The sequence below is a fragment of the Elephantulus edwardii genome, unplaced genomic scaffold, assembly GCF_000299155.1.
Source record: "Elephantulus edwardii isolate Elephantulus edwardi_28Jun2011 unplaced genomic scaffold, EleEdw1.0 scaffold00145, whole genome shotgun sequence".
Taxonomy (NCBI): domain Eukaryota; kingdom Metazoa; phylum Chordata; class Mammalia; order Macroscelidea; family Macroscelididae; genus Elephantulus; species Elephantulus edwardii.
The window spans coordinates 8,335,827-8,362,493 of NW_006399895.1; the positions used below are offsets into that span (position 1 = coordinate 8,335,827).

A 26,667-nucleotide genomic window follows, 5' to 3' on the forward strand; every position below is an offset into this window, starting at 1 on the left:
AGGATGCATCCCTGGCATACACCCTTCCCAATTTTGAACCATGCAGTGTTACCCTGCTCTGTTCTGACTACTGCCTCTTGGCCCAAGTATAGGTTACAAAAAATCCAATAAATATATGTCTCTGTGGATAGAAGATAAAATAATATGTCACATAATATTAACATCGCTGATCTCTGGGTACTGGTATTAAAAATACTTTCTTTTTGCTTATCTGAATTTTATGTTCTTTAGTAGACATGGATTTAATCCTAATGAAAGGGGAGGAAACTGGGGGAGGTTCCTCAATTGAATGTGCCTTGGTGAAGAAATTGGGTAAAGATAAATATGGGTAGGAAAATTGCATGATAACATTTATTGACTTCTTTATTTTATGCGCTAGGTCCCATACTGTTGTTAGAAGAGGCCTGTAAATTTAGTCCAAAACTGCTTTGCAGCCAAAGCAAGATTCATATTACTGAATATGAGAATAATTCCCATTATTTTCATTTTTAGAATAAAATCATAATTAAATTCCTCTAAAAAAGCTCTGTATGCTGAAATTGGAATTCAGTGAATCTATATGTTGAAACCCATTTTAAGTTATGGTTGGTAATAACTTAATAAAGAGGATATTCCTGTAGTATCTAGGATTATTTAACAAGGTGGAATTTTGGGTAACTTAAAGATTTGGGTCAGAAAGCAGCACTGATTAATTAGGAGGTGTTAGTGGAAGAATTTTGCTGAACTGACTTTTTCCTATCTGGTTGTCCAGAGATGATGACCTTGAAGGTTTCTCTTTGTTGAATAAAATAGTAGCATGGTTAAACTCACTGGAATTTGGTGATGTTCTGTACCATCAAGTTGGAACTGATCCATGGTGAGCTGACTCTAACAGATTTTCAGAGGCAGTTAATCACATGGGAGGAGATTGCCCATCTTTGTCCTGTGGAGCAGCTGGTGGATTGGAACCATGTACCTTTATGTTGTCTGTTTCTTACCACTGGAGAAAATAAAACCCCCTTGTGCTCAGGGAAAACATCTCTAAATATTTAGGTGTGAAGTACCATTAGGCTTCATAAACAGAAAAAGAGAGAGAGAGGGAGAGTGTGTGTGTGTCTGTATTCGTGCACATGCATGCTCACATATATGTGAGAAATAAAGCAAATATATGATAATGTTTTTTAAAATTTATAAAAAACTAAAAATACCCTATGGAGGGCCTGGGAGGTTTTTTAAAATTAATTTTAATAAAAGTTTACAGAGACTGGATTTCCATTAATTCATTGTTGCACTTTTCTCCCTACCCACCCCACTCCCCCAATTCGCTATTCTCTTTGAAAAGTAAAATTTTTTCATTGTTATATAATCCCTCCCCCCACGTCTACTGCACTGTGCAGCCTTCATTCTGGACTCCTGTCATGGCAGTTATACCTAGTCATATATCCCTTTTAAACAGTTATCTCTCTCATCTGGTTCAATGCAGTATAGATTTTTTTTTTATAATAAGTATTTTCTCAGTCTCCCCTCAACCCTAATGTCAGTCCCATTTTACAACAGTGGCACTATGCAATAATTGTCCTTTTGTGACAGATATTTCACTCAGCATACTGTCCCACAGGGTAACCCATTTTGTATAATATTGCATGATTTCCTTGTTTTTCAATGCAGCATAGTATTCCTTTGTGTGAATATACCACAGCTTCTCTATTCATTTGTTTCTTGATGGGCACTTGGGTTATTTCCAGATCTTTGCTATTGTGAACAAAGCCATAGTAAACAAGGGTGTGCATATATCTGCTTGGGTGGGAGTTATGGTTTCTTTAGGGTATATTCTCCGTAGTGAAATTGCTGAGTCAAATGGTATTTCTATTTGCAACTTTTTGAGAAAGTGCCATATTGCCTTCCGTAGTGGTTGCACCATTTTACACTCCCACCAACAGAGAATAAGGGTTCCAGTTTCTCAGCAACCTCGCCAGCATTTGATGTTTGCTGTTCTGTTAAAGTTTGCTATTCTTACTGGGGTGAGATGATATCTAATAGTTATTTTGAAAAATACCCTATGTTTTTAATCTTTAATCAGTATTCTCATATTAGAGAATAGCTAAATAATGATTGTGCCCATGGCTAAAATCATAGCATTATGTTAATCTATAAAATGTTCATAATGAGTGTTTGTAATAGTATGCCTCAGATTTTAGTATCATTAACCTCACATAATCTGTTGCTTATTTTCTTTGTCATAAAATTCTATTGGTTTAACCCTGTATTCTTAAATTGTTTGATACTTTTCTGCAATATATTTTGAGTGGAAGACCACTTTTTTTATTTAATTATTTTTTGTGTGTGTACCGTCAAATCAGATCTGACTGGTACAGGAAGAGATTGCCCCTCCTTCTCCAGCAGAGCATCTGGTGGATTTGAACTGTGAGCCGCTGGAATTGCAGTACAGCTCTGTCATATGTTTTGAAAAGCCCATTGCATTTGATATATCAAAATATATCAAATGTCTCCTAAGATTCAAAAGATCTTAATTATCTCCTAGCACCTGAAATATTTTAAATTTATATAAACTTTGGGTAAACTATTCATGACCAGGGGTAAGGAATTGTGCTGCCAATGCGAAGATAAGAAAGTTCAAATCTATCAGCTTTTCTGTGGGAATAGGATGGGCAGTCTCCTCCTGTGCAATTAACTGCCTCTGAAAAACCAATCAAGGGCCAGCTATGGATCGGTTCCAACTCGGTGGTAGATAAAGACAACAACAGTTAATGACCAGAGGGGTCCTGGTGGCACAGCGGCTTAAATACTTGACTGCTAACGAAAAGATTGCCAGTCCAAGTCTACCAACTGCCTTGTGGGAGAAGAGTGTGGCAGCCTGCTTCCATAAAAACTTACAGCTTTGGAAACCCTGTGGGGAGGTTTTACTCTGTCTCATAGTCACTAAGTCAAAAATCAACTTGAAGACAATGGGTTTTTAGGTTTATAATCAAGTCAGTGCATTAATGACCCACAGTTACTTGAACCAAAGAGTTCTCAAATTACTCTTATCTATTTACATTAAAATTGCTTCAGTGATATACTCAGTAAACCTTAAATAAATTGTTAATTAATGTAGTATTTCTTGGGAGTTTTGAAAGAGACATGAATAAGTAGCACAGTCACCATTTTATCACTGTGATTGATGAAGCTGATTAACCTGCTTGTATCCCTGGTTGAGAAGAAATTTAAGATTGGTTTCAAGCTGCATCTTTCCCATCTTGCACCAATGCTTTTAACTGCTGAATGTAGATATTTAGAGCAATGGCCATCAAACCACAGATGTTTTTGCAATGAAACTGTGCACTTCCAACCAAGTCGTCGTGGTTCAGGAGATGATAGATGGTGTTTTCATGGTGCCTCACAAAAGGGTCAAAATGGCATGGAGAGTCCATGACGGGAGAGCTGAGAAATGTTAGTCCTAGAAGGAAATTTATTTCATAGCTTCAGGGGAAGTTGGGCTGTCATGAATAGGTGCTCTCTGTCAGTGTATAAAAATATTGTTTGTAAGGCAGTGATATATGTGAGACAGACCGTGTATGTGTGCTGGCAGACCAAGCAGCTACTTAAACACATGATAGGCCAAGTACTAGCATAAGATACATAATCTGCTTTAGATGCTGTCTTGGTAATGCTTACTCTTGACAGGAAGGTCAATATAATCCAAAGAATTTATTTCATTTTCTTGTATAAACACCTCTAAGTAAATTTTACTGTGTACATTTCGTACCCTCTTGATTGCCCGAGGAAATAGCCCCTTTTTCTGTCACAAAGTACTCTTTACTTGTACTTAGCAATTGCGTTGTTTTACTCATCTATTTCAGAAACATATATATGAACACAACCTTGTTACCACTGAAGATATAAAAACAAAGTTACGCAACTATTGTAGAGTCAGTTCTTCCTTAGAGTGGTCCTAATACAAAGAACTGCCCCATAGGCTTCCCAAGGCTATACATGTTTACAAGAGCAGACTGCCTTATCTATTTCCTTCAGAGCAAGTGAAAGGTATGAACTGGCTACCTTTCAGTTTTCAGTTCAGTGTTTAACCCACTGCACCACCAGAGTTCCTTCTATCTTCTATAATTGCTCTCAAAAAAAATTGCCTTCAATTTGGAAACAACTCACATCTAGCCTGTCACTAGGATTTGGAAGCTGTAAAATGCACAGAAAGAGATTGCCTTCTTTACCCCCTACAGAGCAGGGTGGTGGATTAAAACTACCAGAGCGATACCGCCTTCATGTTAGCAATACAGGTCTCTGGGCTGGGCCACCAGAGATTTTGGGAGAGTTGGTATTACTTTTGGGGGGCCTGTTCTTGCTTCCCTCCTTGCTTCAAAAGAAATAGCAACAGTCAGTGTAATTGCATTAAGTAAGGGCACTCAGGTGACATATCCGTAGTGGGTTGCACTGTGGCTTCACAGAAGAAGATGGTAATGTCTGACTGTAGGGATTGGAAAACCTGATGGAGGGTCACTATGAGTGTGAAGCTTGCTTAATGGTAGAATTTGCCATAAAAAAATTTTTGAGTTTGCTTTTTTTTTTTAAATGAGAGATTTAGGATCAGTACTCTCTCACCTTACAACACTGGCCCCATGAAGTTCTTTTCTTCCAGTGAGGTTCATAAAAGGAAAGACTTCCACTGAGAAAAAAAGCTTAAAAATAAAGTACCATTAGTGCTGCCTCCAGTATAACTTTCCAGTTTAGGTCTTCAGTGTTTGGATGTGAATCAGATTCACACAGAGCAATGCTCAAGTAGAAATCTTCAACCCCAGATATTTCTTAGGCAGACAGCCTAAAATTTGTACAAAATGAAAAATACTTGTTTAAAAGAAGTTTTGAGAGCCTGACGTATGTATGAAAATTAAATTACATGATCAGAAATAAAATAGCATGACCAAAATAATAGTAAATACAGTAGAATGGGGGTGGGGGAAGCCTTATGTACTAGATTTTTAAAAAAATAATAATCCTAGGCCTTTTGGGGAGGTTTTCCAAATGTAAAATGCCAATAGGTGTACTTACTTTGGAAGGAAATGAATTCTCAAATGTCATAAAGAACTTTCTTCTAAATTGTCCTGAACTCAGGAGGAAAGAAGGGGATGTTTTTACTGGGAGTGAGAGGTGTTATTTGTCCTCGGGCCCTTCAGGGGACAGAACAAAAGGGCCTGAGTCATTTCAGGTTTAGACAAATACTCTGCCATCAGCTTCTATCAAGAGCTGTATACAGAATAAATAGTGTAAGTTAAAGTGAGGGCTGTCCACCCCATCTGCCATTCTTTGTGCTGGAATACCTCAGCTATCTCATGTTATCTCAGAACAAACTTAAAACATTTTGTTGAGGTAATTTTTTTAAACAAATGCCTTTAAATTTGTAATACAGAGTTAAAAAATTGTTTACAGTGCACAGTTCTTTGCAAAAATTCAGTGTACAAACTGGAGAGAGAATTTTAAATGCAGGCTTAAAGTAAAATTTACATTCTTCTAGCCAAAACCTCTGGTTTTGAACCACATACTAGGACATTCATGTAAGGCATTATTTTAACTGCCGTGAGTTAACTTTTTCCGTCCTAACATAAAACCGATGATGCAAAGCATTCACTCTTAGGCGAAGCCTGCTCCCCTAATTGCAGTACTGTTTAGAGAAAAGGAATACTATAGTTATACAAACATTGGGAAAACTGGAAGGTAGAGATTGTTTGAATGTGATTTGTGGTTTTGTTACTATTAGATAGATGGCGTTTTGAAGAATAGTATTTCACTCTGCTATCCTTTTCCCACCCATCCCCCTTAGCATTTTTCCTGCTCCTTTGCTGCTGGACCAGACTTGGGCTGGCCCCAGATTCTGTGTCAGAGGCCATGACCCAGGTGTCACAACAGCCCGTCCTGCTGGCCTCTTCTCTGAATAATTATATAGAGGGTATTGTGTTGAGGGGACGTGTGTGGGGGCAGTGCAGCCACCCTGGGTAGCCAGACCAAGGAGCTCTCCAGTCGGATTGCTGGGGAACAATAGGCCTGAAAAGGCTTGCACAAAACCTTGTAGCACAAAAGCTTAAATTAAAAATGGGCATTTGGACAAACATTAGGTTTTATCCTTCAGACATTCACCTATCTAACTTATTCTGAAGATTTTCTACTTTAACATCTTCAGACTTCATCTTCAGTTAGTCTGAACCTAGTTCAGACTGCAACTTATTTACCTTGGCATAGATGTTCTAATTCATTTGTCTAAATATTTAATGCTTTAATGTTGCTCTGATGATCACACTTTTCTGCTAACATAATATTTTTCAGTAGCAATATTTTATGTTTATAATTTAAAATGTTATTAAAATAAAGTATTTTTAATTGCTTAGTAATGTTTCTTATTTATTTTTTAAAGTAATTTATTAAGTTGCCCCAGCAAGTTCCAAGTGTGTAAGTTGAACTGGTAACAAGAACTGAGTGCTATTACATGAGCTCTAATTCAGTGACCATTCTTCAGATTTCCAAGGCTGTAAACCCCAATGGGAGGTGAATGGTCATCTTTCTCCTATAGAATGGCTAATGGTTACCATCTCTGTGCTTAACTAACTGGGCCTTCAGAGTTCCTACATCCCTAAGTAGGGATCCTTGTAAGCAATGACTTCGACTTTATTCCCACCTTCTCAAGATCCAGCACAATTGCACTCATTAATATTTGCAACAAGTTTCTCTCAAGACTGATGAAGAATATTAGAAGCAGATAGTAGTAGTGTCTGTATAATATGGTAAGCATAATTAAAGCCATTGAATCATACACATAGAAATGGTTACAATGGAATCCATTTTGTTATATATATAGATATAGATTAAATTGTATGCCCTCAAAATATGTGTTGTAAATTTTAACCTGTGTCTGCACTTGGTGACAGAAATAATATTGCAGATGGAACAATTACATTTTGTACAATCAGTGATTTATTCACTGCAAATGCCTTCCTAAAAAAACAAATGGTGACTATATACATGGACCTCATCTTTTTTGATGGACTACACAAGAATCAGATTGATTACATCTGTGCAAAGAAATTAGTGGAGCACGTCAATAACTTAACTGCAGTCAGAACCAGGCTAAGTGCTGACTGTGGGACATACCTTCAATTACTCAAGTGCAAGCTCAAACTGAAGCTGAAGAAAATGAAAACCATCATAGTCTGTCTCACCTCAATTAAAAAACACATTTCAATAATTGATTAGAGGCATTGAACACTAATGATCACTGACCAGATGAGTTGTGGGATGCCATCAGGGGGATCATTAGGAAGAAACCAAAGAGCATCACAAAGATGGGGAGAAAGAAAGGACCAAAATGGACTTCAGAAGAGACTCTGAAAATAACACTAGAACACTGAGAAGCCAAGATAAAGGAAACAAGTGAGATGAACAGCAGATTTGAAAAGGCAGCTTGAAGATAAAACAAGGTGTTAAAGTGTACAAAGAGCTGGAGTTAGAAAAGAAAAAGGGAAAAACTCACTTAGCATTTCTCAAGCTGAAAGAGCGGAAAAATAAATTGAAGCCTTGAGTTGAAATACTGAGATATTTTTTTGTGGGCAAAATCTTGAATGATCAGGGGACATTAAAAGAATATTGAATACCTACAGTCAGGAGAGAACAAAATAAATCAGTCATATCTTCTAAGAATCAAATTGCTATGCACATCAAAAACTTCTCCAACAGAGTAAAAAGGAAAAATACAGACTGGGAAAAATATTTGGTAAAGACATACCTAATAATGGTCTCATATATAAAATTGATGGAATATTCCAGCACCTCAACAAGAAAAAGGTAAACAATGTAGTCATAAAATGGCACAAGATGTGAACAGACACACTTTACCAAGAAGAAATTTAAATGGCAAACAAATACCTGAAGAAATGTTCATAATCCCTAGCTATCAGAGAGATGCAAATCTAAATAACTAGGAGATATCAACTCACTCCAGCAACAATAACAAGGTTCAACAGAGTAGCAAACAACAAATACTGTCGAGGTTGTGGAGAGATTGGAACCCTTATTCACTACTGGTGGTAGTGTAAAATGGTGTAACCACTAGGGAAGGTGGTCTGGTGCTTTCTCAAAAAGTTGGAACTAGAAATACTATTTGACACAGCAGTTGCATTATTGGAAATATGCCCTATAGAAACCATAACCCCCATACAGACATATATGCAGACCCATGTTTATTGCTGCATTATTCACAATAGCAAAGAGAAGGAAGAAACCTGATGGAATACTACGCAGCACTGAAAAACAATGAACTCTTAAAACATTACACAACATGGGTGACCCTGGAGGACATTATACTGAGTTAAACATCTCAGCTACAAAAGAAAAAAAAAATACTGCCTAACACCACTGTTACAGAGCAGGACTGACACAGGAGGGTTGGAAGGAGAATAGGAAAAGAATGGATAGATAACACTGAATTGGAACAGATGAAGGAAAGAACTATTTAAAAAGAATATATGATTAGGCATTATACCATGACAACAGTCCAGGATAAGAGTTACATTGCAACTCTTAAGGAGGGGGAGGGAGAAAAGTGTACACCAATAAATTAATATGATTTAAAAAAAAAAGAAAGTGAACTAAGGGAGTGGGGAGGGAGGGAATAGAGGGAAAATGTGCAAGAGTGAATTATTGAAACTCAGCTTTTCTGTAAACTTTCATTAAAATCAATTTTAAAAATTATTGTTAAAAAAAGAACATAGAAAAATATACAAAGAAACTGTACTGAAAAAGAATTGGCTTACAAGGAACCATTTTAGAAAGTAGCTTATGATCAAGAACCAAGGTAATAAAGGAAGAAGTTCAGTCTGTACTGAAGATATTGACAAAAAAATAAGACCCCAGGAATTAATGGGATACCAATTGAGTTTTTTCCAACAAATAGATGCAGCCGTGGAAGTGCTCATCAGGCTGTGCCAAGAAATCTAGAAGACAGTAACCTGACCCACAGATGGGAAAAAATCCATATTTGTTCCCATTCCAAAGCTGTTCACTTGGGTATTCCTGTTACAGTAGCACTAGATAAATACGTAAGGAGGAAAATAATATATCCATAATAAAAATAAGTATTTGCTTGATTGATAGAATATCATATTCACCAGGAAGACACTTGCATATATATGCAGACACTCAGAAATTTACAGCAGAAAGCGGTTTTGTTTTCAGCTGATTCAGAGGTTCTTAATCTATATGTCTCTTTAGAATCAGATAATGACAGTCTTTTCTAACCTTTTCAGGGGGAAAAATTTAATAGATCGCACTTTCTCAATAATCTTTTCCCCCATAAATTTTCCTAATGTTTGAATAGTTGTAATTTATCAATTTAATAATTTTAATCAAAGCATAAGTGTTTTGTGGCCTTCTACAAAAATAGTTGATTGTGCAATTCTGAGAAAAACTGATACCCACTTCTTATTATTACAGACAAGGAAACAGAATTCCAGGAATTGAGTAATTTTTGTAGGCACATAGCTAGTTAATCCACAATTACAATCTAACTCCTAACTCTCAAATCAGCTCTCTCTCTGACATGTTGTTTTGTACTTGAATGCCTGCTAAGCGCTGGCACTTCATCCACTCTCTTTATTTTGCAGTGGAGGACACTGAATTCAGACACACATAATCTCACTCTAGTGTATTCTTTAATCATTTACTGCTGTACCAGCCTACATTTCTATTTAATAAGGGCCCTAGAATAGACATTAGATATCATGAGACCATCATGGCAATTTATATTATTTTTATTACTGTAAAAATTAAGATTGTAGTTACCCTTTTATCTTGTTATCTTTTAAGTACTCTCTATGAATTTATTTTCTCCTCCCAATAACTTCACAAAGTATTATTGCTGTATTAACCATTTTACAGGTAATTGTAACCAAGATGCCAAAAAAACAGACACACTTGTCAAGGAAAACCTACTGTATCAAATCAATTCTAATTTATAATAACCCTAATCAGAAAGAACCATCTAGGCACTCTTTAGAGGCCAAAAGCACAATCAAGGTCTTGCTCCCTAGAGGCAGAAAGTAGAGTATCCCTTAGAGGCAAGGATAGTTGAACTTCATCTCATATTTTGGGGGCATATTGTTAGAAAGGATCAGCCCTTGGAAAAGTCATCATTCTTGGAAAGGTGGAAGGTCAGTAGAAGAGAAGAAGACCCTGAACAGGATGGATTGATTCAGTGACTGTAACTGTGGGCTCAAGATGGGGATAACACAGGATAGGGCAGGGTTAAGATCTGTTGTTCATAGGATCACTGTGAGTCATAGTCAACAGCACCTAACAACAACAATGAACACAGTAGAACTGCCCCATTAGATATCCAGGGCTGTAATCTTTATGGCAATAGATAAAATAACAAGTTACATTGTAATGACTGAGCTAAATTAGAATCTACAGAGTCTGATCAACATTTCAATCATTACCCTCTATGCTAGACTTACTTTTAGCTCCTCATTTGCCCTGAGTTATGAGAATAGTTGTCCTGTCTCCTTTTGACTTAGATTTCTCCTCTTCTGTAAAGTGCAGGTGAAAAAACCAATACTTTGCTCATAGTTTTTTGAGGTTCATGTGAAATGCTAATGGGTATGAAAAATACTTACCCAAAACCACTGACTCAGTCTTTGCTGTTCTGCATTTTGTTAAAATTTTAATTTGTTCTAGCTTAAGCAATTATAGTATTTCAGACCTCCCTGTTTTAATTTGCTAATTCATGAAGTTCCACTGCATTCTAGCTCCCAGTTCAAAGTAGAACTTGGTGTCACCATTTTTCTTATAGGCACGGAAGTGCCATCTAGTGGTAGAGAAAAGAAATGCAAGCCTTTCATTTGTTTTTTGGTCCTTTGGAGTATGCTGCAGTGAAAATTGAGTTATCAAGGATATTTGGTGAGTAATTTAAAATCCCAGTCACCAAATCGGTCGGTGATTGGGATAATTGGGATGAGTGTGTCGGAGACAATGAGAAGGGCACAGGACAGAACAGAGTTTAGGGCTGTTGTACATAGGGTCGCTAGGAGTCGCAAGCGACTCAGCTGCACATAACAACAACAACAATTTAAAATACTGCGTAAAGATAAAAACGTTATTATTTTTAAGTAACTTTCTATTTAAATGGAATTCGTCAGGTTCTTGATCAGTACAACTTCAAGAGATTCTGACATTACAAAGAATCTCATTTTATTGGTCTTTTTTCCTTATTCTAAGTTGTAGTCATTGAGGGTAATAAACACCTAATTGTAAAATTGTTAACAGCTTGAATTACTTTGTTGTATTCATCTGCTTACTATTTCTAATCCTAGTCCTGAAACTCTTCCACATTTCCCTTTCATGAGACAGCTTACTATTGTTGCACTAGGAAAGAACTTTGCTGTTTTCCACAGAGTTCATCATCATCAGAGCTGTTTGCTAGCAGATGAGAGATTATTAGATTAATATGGAAAACATGGATGAAGGTGGGTTTGCCACTGGGATGATTGCACACCCTGTGGCATGCTTCCCATAAAAGCCAGCATTCTTAGTGGTCATAAACATAGAACAGATCATTAAATTGTACATATGAGTCACATGCGCTGTGGGTGCCTTTGCGAAGTCTGTGTATCAGGGAGTACTAGTGGAGACAGAGTAGTTAGGGCTCAACTGATTCTGAAGTCCAGATTTTGCTTGTTTGAGTGGACATCATTTCTATCCATTTGATTTCCCAAAATTTCTTAAGTGTACCATTTTTTTTGGCTTTACCTTTTCTATGTTCCAGGATACTTTACTTACATAATAATGAAAGTATTACATGTTTACTAATTATAGAAACTGAATAAAGTACTTAACAGGCACTGTTGTTTTTAATATTCTTACAGCCCTCTTAAGGGAGATCCTGTTTTCCAAATGAATATAAAACGAGGCTTTGAAAGTAGGACACTTTTTCAGGCAATACCATTAGTAAATAATGCATGTAGAATATTCATTTACTTGTCTGTCTTCTTTGGTAGATTGAATTTAAAAGAAGGAACTTTGTCTTTGTAAACCCCAAGTCTTTAATACAGTGCCCGAGTTTTGATAGGCATTTGATAAGTGCTAATCTGATACCTGTATGCTCTTACCTGGCCAGATGGATTTCTGGACCAGACTCTTGGTTAGGTGATTAATAACCTAAATAAGTAGTAGATCTAAGAATGAGAAAGAATCATAAGGGAAAGAAGATGGGCAATTGCTGAAGCCAGTGAGGAAAATGTTTTTGGCAAATGTGAAGTCCTGAATAAAGGAAAGACAACCATGTTTGACTAGCGACTGATCATTCCTTTAACTTGGTAATCCAGAGACTTGTTATCAAAGTGTTAGGATCAAATTTATGTTAGACTAGTTTTCTTTCCTAATCCGTCATGCTTATATACTGCTAAATCTTTAAGCAAGTTTAGCTCTAATTCTAATTATTCATTTGAGCCACCCCACCACAGATCATTAAGAATTAACCCTATTGGAAAATGACTTCTCTGTCTCTTGTGTTGAGTTTTAAAAGAGCCTAGATTCTCACTCTCTTCCATTCCCATCTGGGTTTTAAGAAAGCCTGCTCTATTCTCTGTGGCTGCTCTTTCTGAGTCTGCTGTTTTCCTCTAAACCACAAGCTGCTGAGGCACATGTAACCAGGCACCACATACGTGGCAATGCTTAACTCAGAAAAGGTCATTTCACACTGTCAGTCAGTCTTGAGTCTTCGCTCTGCTCCTTGTGCGTTTGATAGCCCATTAGAACTGCAGTTGTATTATTTGTTCTCCTGATGTTTAAATGCATCCTTTGCAGATAACTTATTTCATATCTTGGTCCCGGACTCTGTTTCTTGCTCTGTATCCTTAATTCTGTGAGTTACATAGCTCTTCTCTGTTTTCCTAGCCAGTATCTTCCTGCCTGGTAATGCTTATCTTAACATTACTTGAAGGCTCTGGTCCCTGGTTCCCCTTTTACATTTACAAACTGTATATGAAATCAGATTCCTGACAAGTTGATAAACAAAAATGAGCCAAGTTTTTCCAGGACTTCTGACTTTACCAACCAAAGTAATACAGTGACTAGGTTCCAAAGTTGGATTCTTTTTTAAAAAAAAAAAAATCCTGAAAAGGAGCACATGATAAATCCATCTAACCATTACTCAGCTTTGCCCCTAACATGGAGCTTTTTATTTTGAAAAATAAGGTTCTTTATATGGCATGAAGAATAGATCACATATGAGCAACATGAATGGATTTTCTTTTTTCCTTTAACTTATTTCTTAGTGTAAACCCAAACCAAGCCTGTTACCATCAAGTAGATTCCGATTCATAACAACCCATTAAAACAGAGTCATGTAGAGTTTCAGAGGCTGTAAATCTTTACAGAAGCAGGCTGCCACGTTTTCTCCCATATAATATGTGCTATCTTTTCTTCTGCTTATTTTCAGAATTATCCTGATTCTTTGTTTACAGTTTTTTGTTTAGACAGTAGGGAGTATTATACAACAGATACACTTGATTTTAATTGTTGATGACATGCCTCTTCCTTACTGCAGGTAACCTTGTGAGGAAAGGAGCCTAGTACTTGAGATTCATACTCACAGTTACTCGTATTATTTACCCAGTGAGTAAATTCTGCAATACAAGAACAACTTCTCCCATGTTGTCCTAACTGGGCGGTAGCCAGGGGCTGGCAGTAAGAAAGGAGCAGCTTTTTTTGTTTTCTTTTTTGTCTAATCAACAAAATATATAATTCTGGATAGTCTATAAGGTAGCATAGAAGTTTTTTGTTAAAGGAAAACAAGGAAGAAATTGGATAATTCCTTTTCGTGCTAAAAACAAACCATTCTAGAGAAGTCTTGGTTGATTGATGGCACAGGCAGCAAAGAAAAGTGTAGTGTGATGGCTTATTTGTGAGTGCTTTTCTAACTCTCACCGAAAGGTTGAGTGGGGCTTTACAGATAAGGTGCAAGTGGTCCATTAAGGGGATTGTACATGTTACTAATAGTATAAATAAGTGCACAGAACCCTGCAAAGGAGGAATCAACCATGTAAGTAAAAAAATACATGGACTCTTAAAGGGGATTGGTCAGTTTTGCCATCCCAGTAGGCTTAAACCTGTAAGGGGGAAGGTGGAGAGGATTATTGCCAACCAGATAAGAGATGGAAGCAGAGCATATCCTTCAGACCTTGGGTCTCTGCTCTGGAAACCTCCAACATTGGACAGAGAACTGTCACCCCAGACACAGAAGGAGATGACAGTAAGCAGCAGCAGAGAAACAGCAGCAGGAGTGGGAGACAGTGTGGTGGACCTCCCAGCCCACTGAGCAGACAGAGTGCTCACTAGGGTGGCTCTGAACCTTTATCTGCAGGTCTGCCAAGCTTTGTCATGTCTGCCTGATAACAGTGTAGGCTGTGCTGCCTCATGGAACCATACAGGACTAGCAGGCCTGCCTGTGTGCATAGCTGAGAACAGGCTGCTCTGATCAGAGAACTGTCTTGAAACTTTCCTGATCCTAGATTATAATCTGTCATTTCCTAACCAGTCCTGTAATAATGATCATTGTCTGTGAATCCTGTGTGGCTGTTACAATGAATTATTGTTGTTGTTGTGTATTGTTAAGTTCCATATGAACAGTTAATATCAGAATTAGTAAAAACAATAAAGAGTATAATCTTCTGCTCATAGGAATCAGTCTTGGGTGAGTTTCTACCCCTGTAAAGTTAGAAAATGTCTGACATCCCCAAACATGCTATCTTTAAAAAAGAAAATTCTAAAATAAGGACTTGTCTTGCCATTTATGCTCAATGTTGTGGTTGTGTACCATTCATTGAGTCGGAACCGACCCACAGCTGACCCTCTCACAGGTGTTCAGAGATAGTAAATCACACAGGAGAAGATTGCTCATTCTTCTCCTGTGGAGTACCTGGTGGATTTGAACCACAGCCCTTTGGGGTTGCAGCTCAGTTTCTTATTACTAGGCCAACAGATAACCCTCATTTATATTGCTTTGTAAGAGAGAAAGCTATATCTATGCATGGCTCCTCAAGAGAATGTAAACTACTTGAAAGGCAAATAACTGTCTTATCCTTGCTTTTCTGTATCTATTATGTTCCTAGCATACTACCTTATGCCCAGGAGACTTTCCTTAAAATGATATAATTGAGCAGATCAATATTTTTTAAAATTGAGCTAATTTTTAAAAGACCATGACCATAAAGAGTTCATCAAATTCGATTTGCGTCTAATCAAAAGGAATATTTATAATATTGAACTCAGGTTTGGTAGCTTAATAAGTTCAGTAGTATGTTAGGAGAAAGGAAAGAATAAAACAAGTTGAAATTTACAAATAACCTAAATAAAATCATCTTGAATTTTAAAAGTTTTTGTGCTGAATGTTGTAAATAATTTGAGATGAAATCCAAATATATTTCTGATAATTATTTTTTTAAAGTTCCTCTATTTTTAAATTGATTATAAGGAGGCTTACTTGCTGCAGTAAAGGCATTTGTGTCTGTATTTTATCATAGAAATATCTCTAGGTTGTTGGTTCCCAACTCAGCTTTTTGTAACATTGGGCATGCTACTTTGTAGTACAGTTTATAGAATGGAAAGGGATCATTTATATCTGATAGTGTTTTATGAAATTAAAAATACCATACTTGAAGAAATGTTTCCTAAACCTGATTAAAATCTTACCATATCTCCTAAGGCACAGAAATGTACTTGTAGAAATTTTTCTTCTCTTGGTTCCCCCCCCAACAAATAGAAATAAAAAATTTCTTGTTTAGAACTTCTAAAATTATGGTTAATATAAAATATTAAAGTGCCTTTAATAATATCCCAAATATTTATACAAATTTAAATTACTTTGGTTAGTTTCATAAACTTCACATTTTGTTTTTATATTTTCTGATCTTCACATTCACTCTAGAATTACTTCATTCATTTTAAGCCCCTTTTAGGATTTGATGTATTTATTAAGGATGATAATTATTCCTTTTGAAATACAGAAGTTATTTTTGTAGTTGTTTCAGTATTTAAACAAAATTATTTTAAATGCTGTCAAGTTGACTTCAGGTCATAGCAACCCTGTAGGAGAGAATAGAACTCCATCTTCTGTACATTTTTTTTTATTTATTTAGTTTGTTTATTTTTCATTTCAATGAACATCTATAGAGATTTTGGAATTCCATTAATTCATTGTTGCACCGTTCTCCCCGCACAAACCTCTCCCCCCTCCCCCTCCCCCCCTTTGCTCCTCTCCTTGAAAAGCAGAAGAAAAACTCCCTCATTGGTACACAATCCCCCCGCACCTCCCCAAACCCCACCCCCTACCCCCAAATATAATCCACTCTGCAACCCTCATTGCATACTCCAATAAAAATAATGCCCTAAAATATAATACTTTTAGACTATTCTCTCCCCCATAGACTTCAATGCCGTAAACATATTTCATCCAGTTTTTCTCAGTCTTACCCCCACCCCAATGCCAGCCTCATTCCACAACAGTGGCAGAAACCTGCAGTGTGGATGACGGTTTTGATCCACTCCACTACCAGGGCTCCATCATTATTCTGAGAAGTATAATGTAGAAGGTAGGTTTCAATCTGTTGTACACAGTAGGGTCACTGTGCATCAGAGTTGCCTTCATGGCACCCAACAACAACTTAGGACGTCTAAAACTTAATTAATTATGGAACCAGACCACCTCATCTTTCTCCCAAGGAGCAGCTGGTAGGATTTAACTGCCAACCTTTTGGTCAGTAGTCCAGCACCTACCTGTTGCTCCACCAAGACTTCTTAACAGTACAAATGAAATCTCTCATTGTGTTTGAGATTACCCATCTTTCTCTCAAGGAACTACTGGTAGATTTGAACTGCCAGAGAGGTCTGGCTTTGGGTAATCATCATGGACTATACTACCAGAGCTTGACAAATGTAGAGATGGCACTATTTCTGAGTAACATTTCTTTTTACCCTGAACAAATATTCTCTAGATAGTTGTCATCACATACAATTAACTTTAAATATATTTATATTGTTTTAATGTTCTAAAAAGTCTTTTGAAGTATATAAATTAAAATGTGCAACCATGTACTTCCTCGGTCCCCTGAAAACCTCTTTGGTTTTAATTGTATGCATGGGATTTTAAGAACACCAGTAGAGGGAGCTCCAATTCACTGCACTTGGTAAATGTAGCTGGCTCTCAACTTGAAAAAGAATGTTTATGGGAGGAGAATATTTAGAAATAAATAGGACATAGAACCCACATAATTTTTTTTTTAATCTTGGTGGTACAGTAGTTAAGTAGTTGACTGCTAATTTGAACTCACCAGATGGTATGCAGGAGCAAAGGCTTGACAGTCTACTCCCTGAAAGATTGCAGCCTAGGAAACTCAGTGGGGCAGTCATACAGTTATACTCTGTCATACACAGCCACTGTAAGTGGGAACTGACTAGATGACACATAACAGCAAGGGGGGGGGCGGATTTTAAAGATACTGAAGGGTGATAATCATAATTCTTAACTTTGATAAAAGAAGCTTTCTTGTTTTGATTCCTATGTTTTCTGACTAGGATAGGTAACTGCCTAAACCAAAAACCTTCTACACAATGTTAAACACTTGTAAAATGATTTCTCAAAAAGCCGAAAGTGTAAATGAAGACATGATCTCTGGTCAGCTGAGAAGGTGGTGGTAGTATTGCTTGAAATGAAGTTGTGGTTGTGCCATCAAGTCTATTCCAATAAATTACAACCCGTGGGACAGAGTAGAACTGCCCTATAGAGTTTTCTATAAGGTAAATCTTTACAGAAGCCACTCTCCTATCTGTTACTGACTAGCTTGGTTCCAACTGCTGATCTTTTGGTTAGTAGCTGAGAATTTACCTATCTGTAAGGTATTAGATAATTAGCAGGTAGTCACAATAGAAGGAGTCCTGGTGTTGTCTTGGTTAAGTCACTATGTTGTACACAGCAAGAACAGTCACAGAAGCAGTGACATATTATTACAAAATATTTTCTTCTGTATTTTACATTGTTATTGCACCGTCTAGTCATCTGTGACTCATAGCAACCCTGTGTACAATAGCTCTGAACCTTGCCCTATCCTGAGCCCGTCTCACTGTCTCCAACAAACTTACCTTCATTACCCTAGTTACTGTGTCAATCCATCTCATCCAAGGTTTTCCTCTCCTGCACTGTCCTTCCACCCTTCGAAGCATGGTGTCCTTCCCCAAGGACTTTTCCCTCACGGCCATGTGCCCAAAGTATGTGGGATGGAGCTTCAAAATCCTTGCTTCCAAGGACCACCCTAGTTTTACCCTCTCCAGTATAAACCTGTTTGTTCTCTTGACAGTCCATGATAATGTTCAACATTGTTTCCCAGCACAACTCAAAAGCATCAATTCTTCTGTCAACTCTAGTCACTGTCCAGCTCTCTGGCGCATAGCAAGTAATTGAAAAGTCCATGGCTCGAAGTAGGTGCACCTTAGTCTACAGACTGACATTGTTACTCTTTATGACAGCAGCTTTCCCCACAGCATGTCATCTTTTGATTTCTTGCTACTGGTGTCAAGAGTGTTGATTGTGGCTTCAAGCAAATTGGAATTGTTACCAACCTCAATCTTTTCTCCATCTATCATGGTGCTGCAAATTATTTTATAATATTTTATCATGAATTGCTGAGTCCATGAGCAGTTTGGGTTTTTTATGTACCATTGTGTTGGAACCAACTCATAACTGACCCTCAACCAGTTTTTCAGAGGCAGTAGAGTGCACAGGAGTTGAGTGTCCACCTTTCTCCCACAAAACAACTAGTAGACTAGAACCATGTGCCTTTGGGTTGGCAGCACAGTTCCCTCCTACTAGGCCACTAGAGCTCCTAGAACAATGTAAGGAGAGAAAATCCAGAAAGACTCTGGAACCTTTGCTTCTGATTAGACAGCTGTCCCTGATTATTACCTGTTGTTTTTTTATAGACCCCAGAAGAAAGTATCATGTGAGGTTGCTGGCATACAGCAACATAGAAGATGGCTATCAGGCTGATCAGACAGTCAGCACCCCAGGATGTGTGTGTAAGTAAGAGTTACAGTAGCTTATTTCACAAGGACTTCTTTTTCTCCTCCTCCTTTAAATTTAAGTCTCCTTACTATTTAGAAGCTTAGGTAGTTTGTTACTTTTAATCTTCTATTGAATAAGCAGGCTTATGGTAGGTGTTCAGCATTGGTTTAAGGGAGATGCATTGAATTTTAAGAACTTATTTTAATTTTTATACAAAAGTTCATTAGAAATTTAACTGAGAAAAGTAACCCCTAAATACTCAAATGTCTGCTTTCTCCTTGGGGGTTAATTGTTTTCCACATTTTGCTGCTAAGAGCTGTGCAGTTCTGTTGCTGTCAGAGGTGATGCCATTCTAAGTCCACTGTTCGCTTTCTGAAGATCTTCAGCTAATAACTTCTCTGTGCTTCTGTTTCCTAGTCTATTAAATGTTGATGATAATTTGACTCCTTATCTAACTCCAAGTGTAGTTTAGGCTTGAATGATACATATCTAGACTAGTAGGAACCTCTCATGAATAAAAGGCCTAACTTTCGTTTACAGGGTGAATACAATGGTTTTACCATTGACCACTTTCTGCATTAATGATGTGCTGTGCAGTAAGTTAACATTGTCTTTTTCAATAGCTGTCCGTGATCGCATGGTTCCTCCTCCACCACCACCCCACCATCTCTACGCGAAGGCTAACACCTCATCCTCCATCTTCCTGCACTGGAGGAGGCCTGCATTCACCACTGCACAAATAATTAACTACACCATCCGCTGTAACCCTGTTGGCCTGCAGAATGCTTCTTTGGTTTTGTACCTTCAAACGTATGTAGCTTCTGTTAATGGTTATTTTCTTTGCTTTCTTAGCCATTCTTGCGCACTTCTTTCTATCTTGGACTTAGCTGTAAACCTTTTTCAGGATTTTACTTAATACTTACACAATAAGCTGAGATTTTTTTTTTTAAATCCAGGCCATATTCAGTTCTGAAAATGGCCCTTTTCCATAAATGTTGTCTGTGTTAAATGCCACCAAGCTGGAATTAACTCACAGATGACCCTTCAGTCCATTTTCAGGGTGTTTAAATTGCATGGAAGAAGATTGCCCATCTTTCTCCTGTGGAATGGCTGGTGGATTTGAACTTCCAGTCTTTGGATTGGCAGTGCAACTTCTGATTCAGATTATCTTTTTATTTGCCCATCTTCATACAACAAGATTAGTCAAGAAGCTATTGATACTGATATTAATATTTCCAATGAGATAAACTTAGCTTGTTTAAAGAGGAAGAAAAAGATTTTTTGTTCCATGCTGGTAACAAAAAGTAGTAGGGCTTGTTGTCGTTCTGCTTTCTATATTATAATTAAAAAGGTGACCAACAGCTAACAACTCAATTGCTGTTGAGTCAGAACTGACTCATAGCTGACCCTCTAGCAGGCTTTTGGAGGCTGTAAATCACATAGGAGAAGGTTTCCAGCTTTCTCCCCCAGAGCCACTGGTGGATTTTAACTGCCAGAGAAGTGTTACCTTTGGGTTAGCATTGCAGCACTCTATGAACTATACCACCAGAGCTCCCTAGAAAAATACTCAGCCCTGTGATCTTAAAAAATTATTTGATACCAAATATTTTGGAATAAATTCCTTTGGACAGAACATTTCTATATACTTATTTCTAACTTACAGAATATCTCATAAGTCACAATTAAAACAGTAGTAATAAATCTACTCTTTTTATTGCATTAACAGTAAATCAAGGTGCTCAGAAGAGTAATATGGATGTGATGACTAAAATTATTTGCCCCCTTGACTGGATTATGATTTTTAGTGGTTTGGCAATTATATAATAATTTTTTATTTTCATCATGTAACTTCAGTTTTGTCTTCTGATCTTTTGAGTAGATGCATTCATTTTTAAAACATACAAGATTTATTTAGTAATGTTTGCATTCTGACATTGACAGTATATGAGGACATTTTGTCAGCAGAAACTGTAACCTCACAGAATGCTGAAAAGAATATGTGTCTTAATGACAGCTAGTTCTAATTCTGACCTGTTCCTTCTGACCCCTTCCCCCACTGTCCTCCCCCTTTAATGGTTACATTCCTGTACTTTGATTTCATGAAACAGTTACTTGGCTGAAAGAATGCTTTCTCTACATTTGTAGGAAGTTAACTCATTCCGTGTTAATTTGAAAGCATTTTTTCTTTTTTTTTTTGTCTTTAAGTTCAGTGGAAAGCAAAAATGATGTAGAAATATAAATGTTCCTTATGTTATATAAACAGCTGTATTGTAATTTTATATTTTCTTCTTAGAAATGCAACTTCTAGTCTTTTTTTCCAGAGGATAATAATATAGTTTTTTAACAGTCTAATTAGATTGTTCTCTTAGTCTAAAATTCTGCTAATAAAGAAAATGAGTAATGATAGTACATTTTATCAGTTGATTGAAGATGCTGCTTATTACTTGGAAATGATGTGTTGCCAGAATGAATATCCTCATTATTCTTTAATATAGATCAGAAACGCACATGTTGGTTCAAGGTCTAGAACCAAACACAAAATACGAGTTTGCTGTAAGATTGCATGTGGATCAGCTTTCAAGTCCCTGGAGTCCTGTAGTCTACCATTCTACACTTCCAGAAGGTAATGAGATGGTATCCTTTAGGGGTTTTGTCTCCAGAAGGGGCAGCAGGTAGGGGGAACTTTTAAAATGTTTTGTTTTTAAAAAAAATAATAAAATAAAAAAATATATAAATATATATATGCCACTTACATAAGTTTATGGCTTAACTACACTTACAAGTTGATGTATATTTATCTTACTGTTTGAGATGTCTATGGTTTTTAATTTTTGAAGTTTCTTTTCCTATGTGATCTTTTAAAGTATTTTTCTTGATGGTGCACATATTAAGGAAATTGGGTTAAATTTATCATATTCTTTTCACTGCTAGAGAAGCTTTTAAAATTTTTTAAATCTGATATGCTATTAGAGGCTGCACTCACATGCTTCACAATGGAAGTAAGTGAATAATGTATGTTTTAATGATCTGAGCAGACCACATTAGTAACTGTTTCTGTGTTGTTGAGGCAGGGCACAGTGCAGTGAACTTACAGATAAAATATCTGACTCTCTAGAGTGATAACAACAGCCCAGGTGGTTTCTAAAGATCATTATAGCTCTGTTCTAATTATGCCAAAAAGCAGGAGATGTTTATTTCAGTGTCCGTAAGACACTTTATATAGTTTTGTTGACAAGTCATTTAAGGCATCATATTAAACATATAAGCATATTAAAATTCTAAGACTACAAACCCTACCTTAGATATAATAGTCACAAAGTCTGCCCTCTACTTTCATTGATTCACATCTTTCTAATTAAATATTTTGGTCTCAGAGCATCTATTTCCATGACTTCCTCTACTGGTTAAATTAACATTCTGTTTTCATTAGAGATTCAGTTTAGACTTAATACTTAATGGGATAAGATTAAGTATGTAATGAACTGTAAGCTTTCCTAGTAAACAATTTTATTAATAGTATCAAACTGAGGATAAAAACCTACAACAAACACACTTCAGACTCTGCTGTAGAGTTGGAACAAACGCACAACCTGATCCTCCAGAGGTTTTGTGAAACTGAATTGTAGTGGAGAAGACTATTGTATCTCTCCCAAGGCACTACTGGTAGGTTTGAACTGCTAGAGAGGTATAGCAGCACAATTTCACCAGAGCTCCCTTAATAATATGGAGAGCTCACCCTTAAAAATGTTTCTTTATGTTAGCAATTATTCATCTGGAAGCCTATCTTTCCCTTTCTGTTTTTAAAAATAGCCTGAGCATTACTGAAATTTTAAAAATCACTTACTGTAGGAAAAAAAGGAAACAAAGTAGAACTTTGTTATTTCTAACTTAATAATCTACAAAATCTGAAATTTTTGAGACTCTTAATAGTGATTGCTACTTTTTTCAAACTCTTACTCTAGCCTGTCAGTGTATTAGTCAAATAATTTGAATGTTTATGAACTGTTTTATTCTAGTAATACTGACTTTTTCACATGTGTGCACAGCACCAGCAGGTCCACCAGTTGGAGTAAAAGTGACATTAATAGAGGATGACACTGCCCTGGTTTCTTGGAAACCCCCTGATGGTCCAGAAACGGTTGTGACACGCTACACCATCTTGTATGCATCCAGGAAGGCGTGGATTGCAGGAGAGTGGCAGGTCCTGCACAGAGAAGGTAAATACCCTGAATTATCATGAAATAAAAGCCATTCATGATTAGCAAACAAAAGGAAAGAGAGATCTGCAGCTTGTTTTAAATTTATATTTTCTTTTTGATTGAGCAAATTACCAAAGAATTTATTTTATAAAAACAAACAAACATGAAGAAGCTATTAATCTACACTAAAGAGATGAAGCACTGATGGTTCACAAAGATTACTCTATTGTAAACAGAAGGTATTTAGTTAGGAAAGAGTTGGGGTGAGAGTTGCCAAAAAAAAAAAAAATTAATTAGTAAGTAATTGTAGTGGTCTGGGGAAGAGATTAACCTAACCTGCATTAGGATGTGGTAAGGATTATGATGGAAAAGAGAAGATGATTGGAAGATAATTAAGAAGGTAAAATGAAAAGACTTGCTAATTAGGGTAGGAGGAAGGTTAAGGGAAGGAAATTAGTTGTGGATAGTTGTTGGTTTTCTGACAATGTTATGTCTTTTGTTGGTTTTCTGACAATGTTATGTCTTCTGTACTAGGACAGGAAACGCTAGAAGAGTATCTCAAGGAGAAAACTGCTGTACTGATACTAAAATGCTCTATGTGAAAATAAATTGACATGTATGAATATTAGGACTCATATGAGAGAGCAATCTGATTAGGGCTTTAAACACTGAGCAAGTCAGCTGTACTCTAATTAGAAAACCACTCCTTTGCAGCCTTTTTGATACTGCTTCACATATGCACTCTGAATCAGGTTTTTTTCTGTAAGAAATCCTTCAGAATTAGCAAAAGCTGAACTGGTCTGAGCAAAATTATTTGCAAAATTAATAGAATAAGTTGTCTGTTTTCACTGTAAGTGAGCATTTCATCCAGTAAAGTATAATCATTGAACTAGTTCTGAGAAACCTTTAGAGAAAAACTATTAAGAAACTAATAGGACTTACTTGGGAACGTTAAAATCTTTCTTTTGAATTTTCCTTTCTGAAAAAAAAGTAGCATTATACCTCAGTCACAAAAAGACAAATATTGCATGGGGCCATCATTGTAAAATAGGACTGATATTGGGGTTGAGGGAAGACAGAGAAAAAGGGGAGCAATGATGTATACTGCATTGCAACAGATGAGAGAGAGAACTGTTTAAAAGGGATATATGATTAGGTATTATTGTCATGACAGGAGTCCAGAATGAAGGCTGCACAGTACAGTGGACTTGGGGGGAGGGATTGCATAGCAATGAAAGATTTTTTCTCTTACTCATCAAGGAGAAAAGTTAATTGGGGGAGAAAGGTTGGGCAGGGAGAAAAGTGCAACAGTGAATGACTGGAAACCCTAAGTTTCTGTAAACTTTCATTAAAATTAGTTAAAAAAATTTTTTTTAAACTAGCATTACATGAAATAGCATAAAACTGCTTCATATTATTTTAAGAAATAGCTCCTGAAGATGTAGTCTTGTTTCATAGTTGTTACACTATCTCAAAGCTTTTTAAAGTGTAAACCCCATTCTTCTATGTATACAAAAGGAATATTGTGTAACTGAATTATACATAACATGTCTTCAAAAGTGTAATTCCAGCCATCCACAGCAGGGTGCTTCAAAGTGGCACTAACACACCACACGGGAAGATGAAGTCTGCTTTTTTTTTATTCTTTTTTTTTTTTTTTTTTTTTGCTATATCTGATGACAGTATAAGATGTTCTTAATAAAATGTTAATGTTCTTTTTGGAAAAGAAAACACACTGAATTGAATTTTCTTAATACATTTTTTTAGTTGAGAAAATGGAATTGTGAAACATAACATTCTTACTCTGTGTATTAAGTCCTTTTTAATAAATTTTCTTTCCTATGTATGTACTTTATGTTATGCACCATCTAAAAATGGCACATGGGAATTTAGACAAGTCTGTATACCAGTTTTCAGATGATTTGTCATATAAATAGTAAAATATCATTGTTTTGGAATTTTCTTAATTCACATAGGCATTCTGGAAAAAGACTAGTTTGCCAAGTATTTAAAAGCTTAAAAAGGACATATAGCCATGACTCTTACCTTTCAAGACTATTTCCCCAACTATGAGAATAAATTGTAAAGACACTTAGATTGATGTAATTAAAAACTCTCTGTGTGATTATAAAATTACAAATAGTAATGTTAGTTGGAATTTTGATAGCTGTACATATTTTTCATTAATTTAATCGTGCTACTAGGTAATGATTTCCCAGTCAATACTAAGTACTTGGCAGCAGTATGATTTTATATTTCTAACAATTATCTATTGGTGCATAACAGACCACTCAGAAACAGAACAGTTGTTTTGTTTTCTCACAATTCTGTGAAGTCAGCAATTTGGACGAGGATCAGCTGGGCCTTTGCTCTGCTCTACTGAGGTCTTTCATTATGCTGCAGCCATCTCACATTTTGACAAAGGTCTGGATGGTCTAAACCAGCAAGAGAGGGTTCTGAAATCAGAAAGAGAGGAGGTAACTCCACGGGGCAAAGTAAATCAGATACTACATTGACAGTTCATGTAAGACAGGATTACATAGTATCAAGAGTCAGAAGAATAATTTGCTGGGAGCCATCATGTTACAGTGCTCTGAGTGGTAAAAAGCTAGCTGCACTGCCAGTGGCATGCAGTTCAAGTCCACAAGCTGCTTTGTGGGAAAAGGATGGCCAGTCTCCTCCCATGAGATTTTCTGTTCCTGAAGACCTCTTAATTAAGAGTAATTCCATAAATGTGGCACAATTTCCATTATTCTGAAATTAATTGATAAGCAAAATTTTTTAACCAAATGATTAACATGAGGTACTGTTAGAAGCATTCATTAAAGATTTTTAATCACATGAGCCGATAGGTCTTTCAGTTGCTCATTTATACCTGCCTGAAGAGAAAAGCAATTTTTTTGGCTCCTTTTCTAGCATTCATTTATTATCCGTTTCAGTCACTACTCTGAAAATATTTGGTTCTTTGATGGCCTAGTAATGAATTGGATTGAAATGATGGAATTTTACATGTATGTAAGCTTTTCAAGCTATCTAATAATGCAAAGGGGAGAGGAAAGCTTATTTGCCATTAGGCTGCCTACTGTGGTTGGAGGAACCGTTTTCAGTGAAAAGCTTTTCTCATTTGATAGATAAAGAGAATCTTTTCCTAAAACCAGTAATTGATACAGAACAAAAAAAATGTTGTATGAGTTAAAGGGGTTTTTTTGTTTGTTTGTTTTTGGGTTTTTGTTTTTTTTAACAATAAGCACTGCATTTTTTATTATAGTTTATAATAAGCTGCTTAATGTACTTAAAAAAAGGGGGGAGTTAAAGGGCTTTTTTAATTAAATTTTTTATTAATGATTTTTAATGCAGCACACATATTTTTTTATTTTTATT

General features: G+C 36.4%; 1 protein-coding gene across 1 annotated transcript in view; it reads left to right on the forward strand.

Annotated features, from left to right (window-relative positions):
* Positions 1-26,667, forward strand: part of PRTG (protogenin) — a 197,557-nt gene that overhangs the window by 132,050 nt on the left and 38,840 nt on the right. The window contains exons 12-15 of the mRNA XM_006894535.1: positions 19,006-19,101; positions 19,711-19,897; positions 21,583-21,710; positions 23,134-23,304. Of these exons, the coding sequence (XP_006894597.1) occupies positions 19,006-19,101; positions 19,711-19,897; positions 21,583-21,710; positions 23,134-23,304 (582 nt within the window). The remainder of the gene's footprint in view (positions 1-19,005; positions 19,102-19,710; positions 19,898-21,582; positions 21,711-23,133; positions 23,305-26,667) is intronic.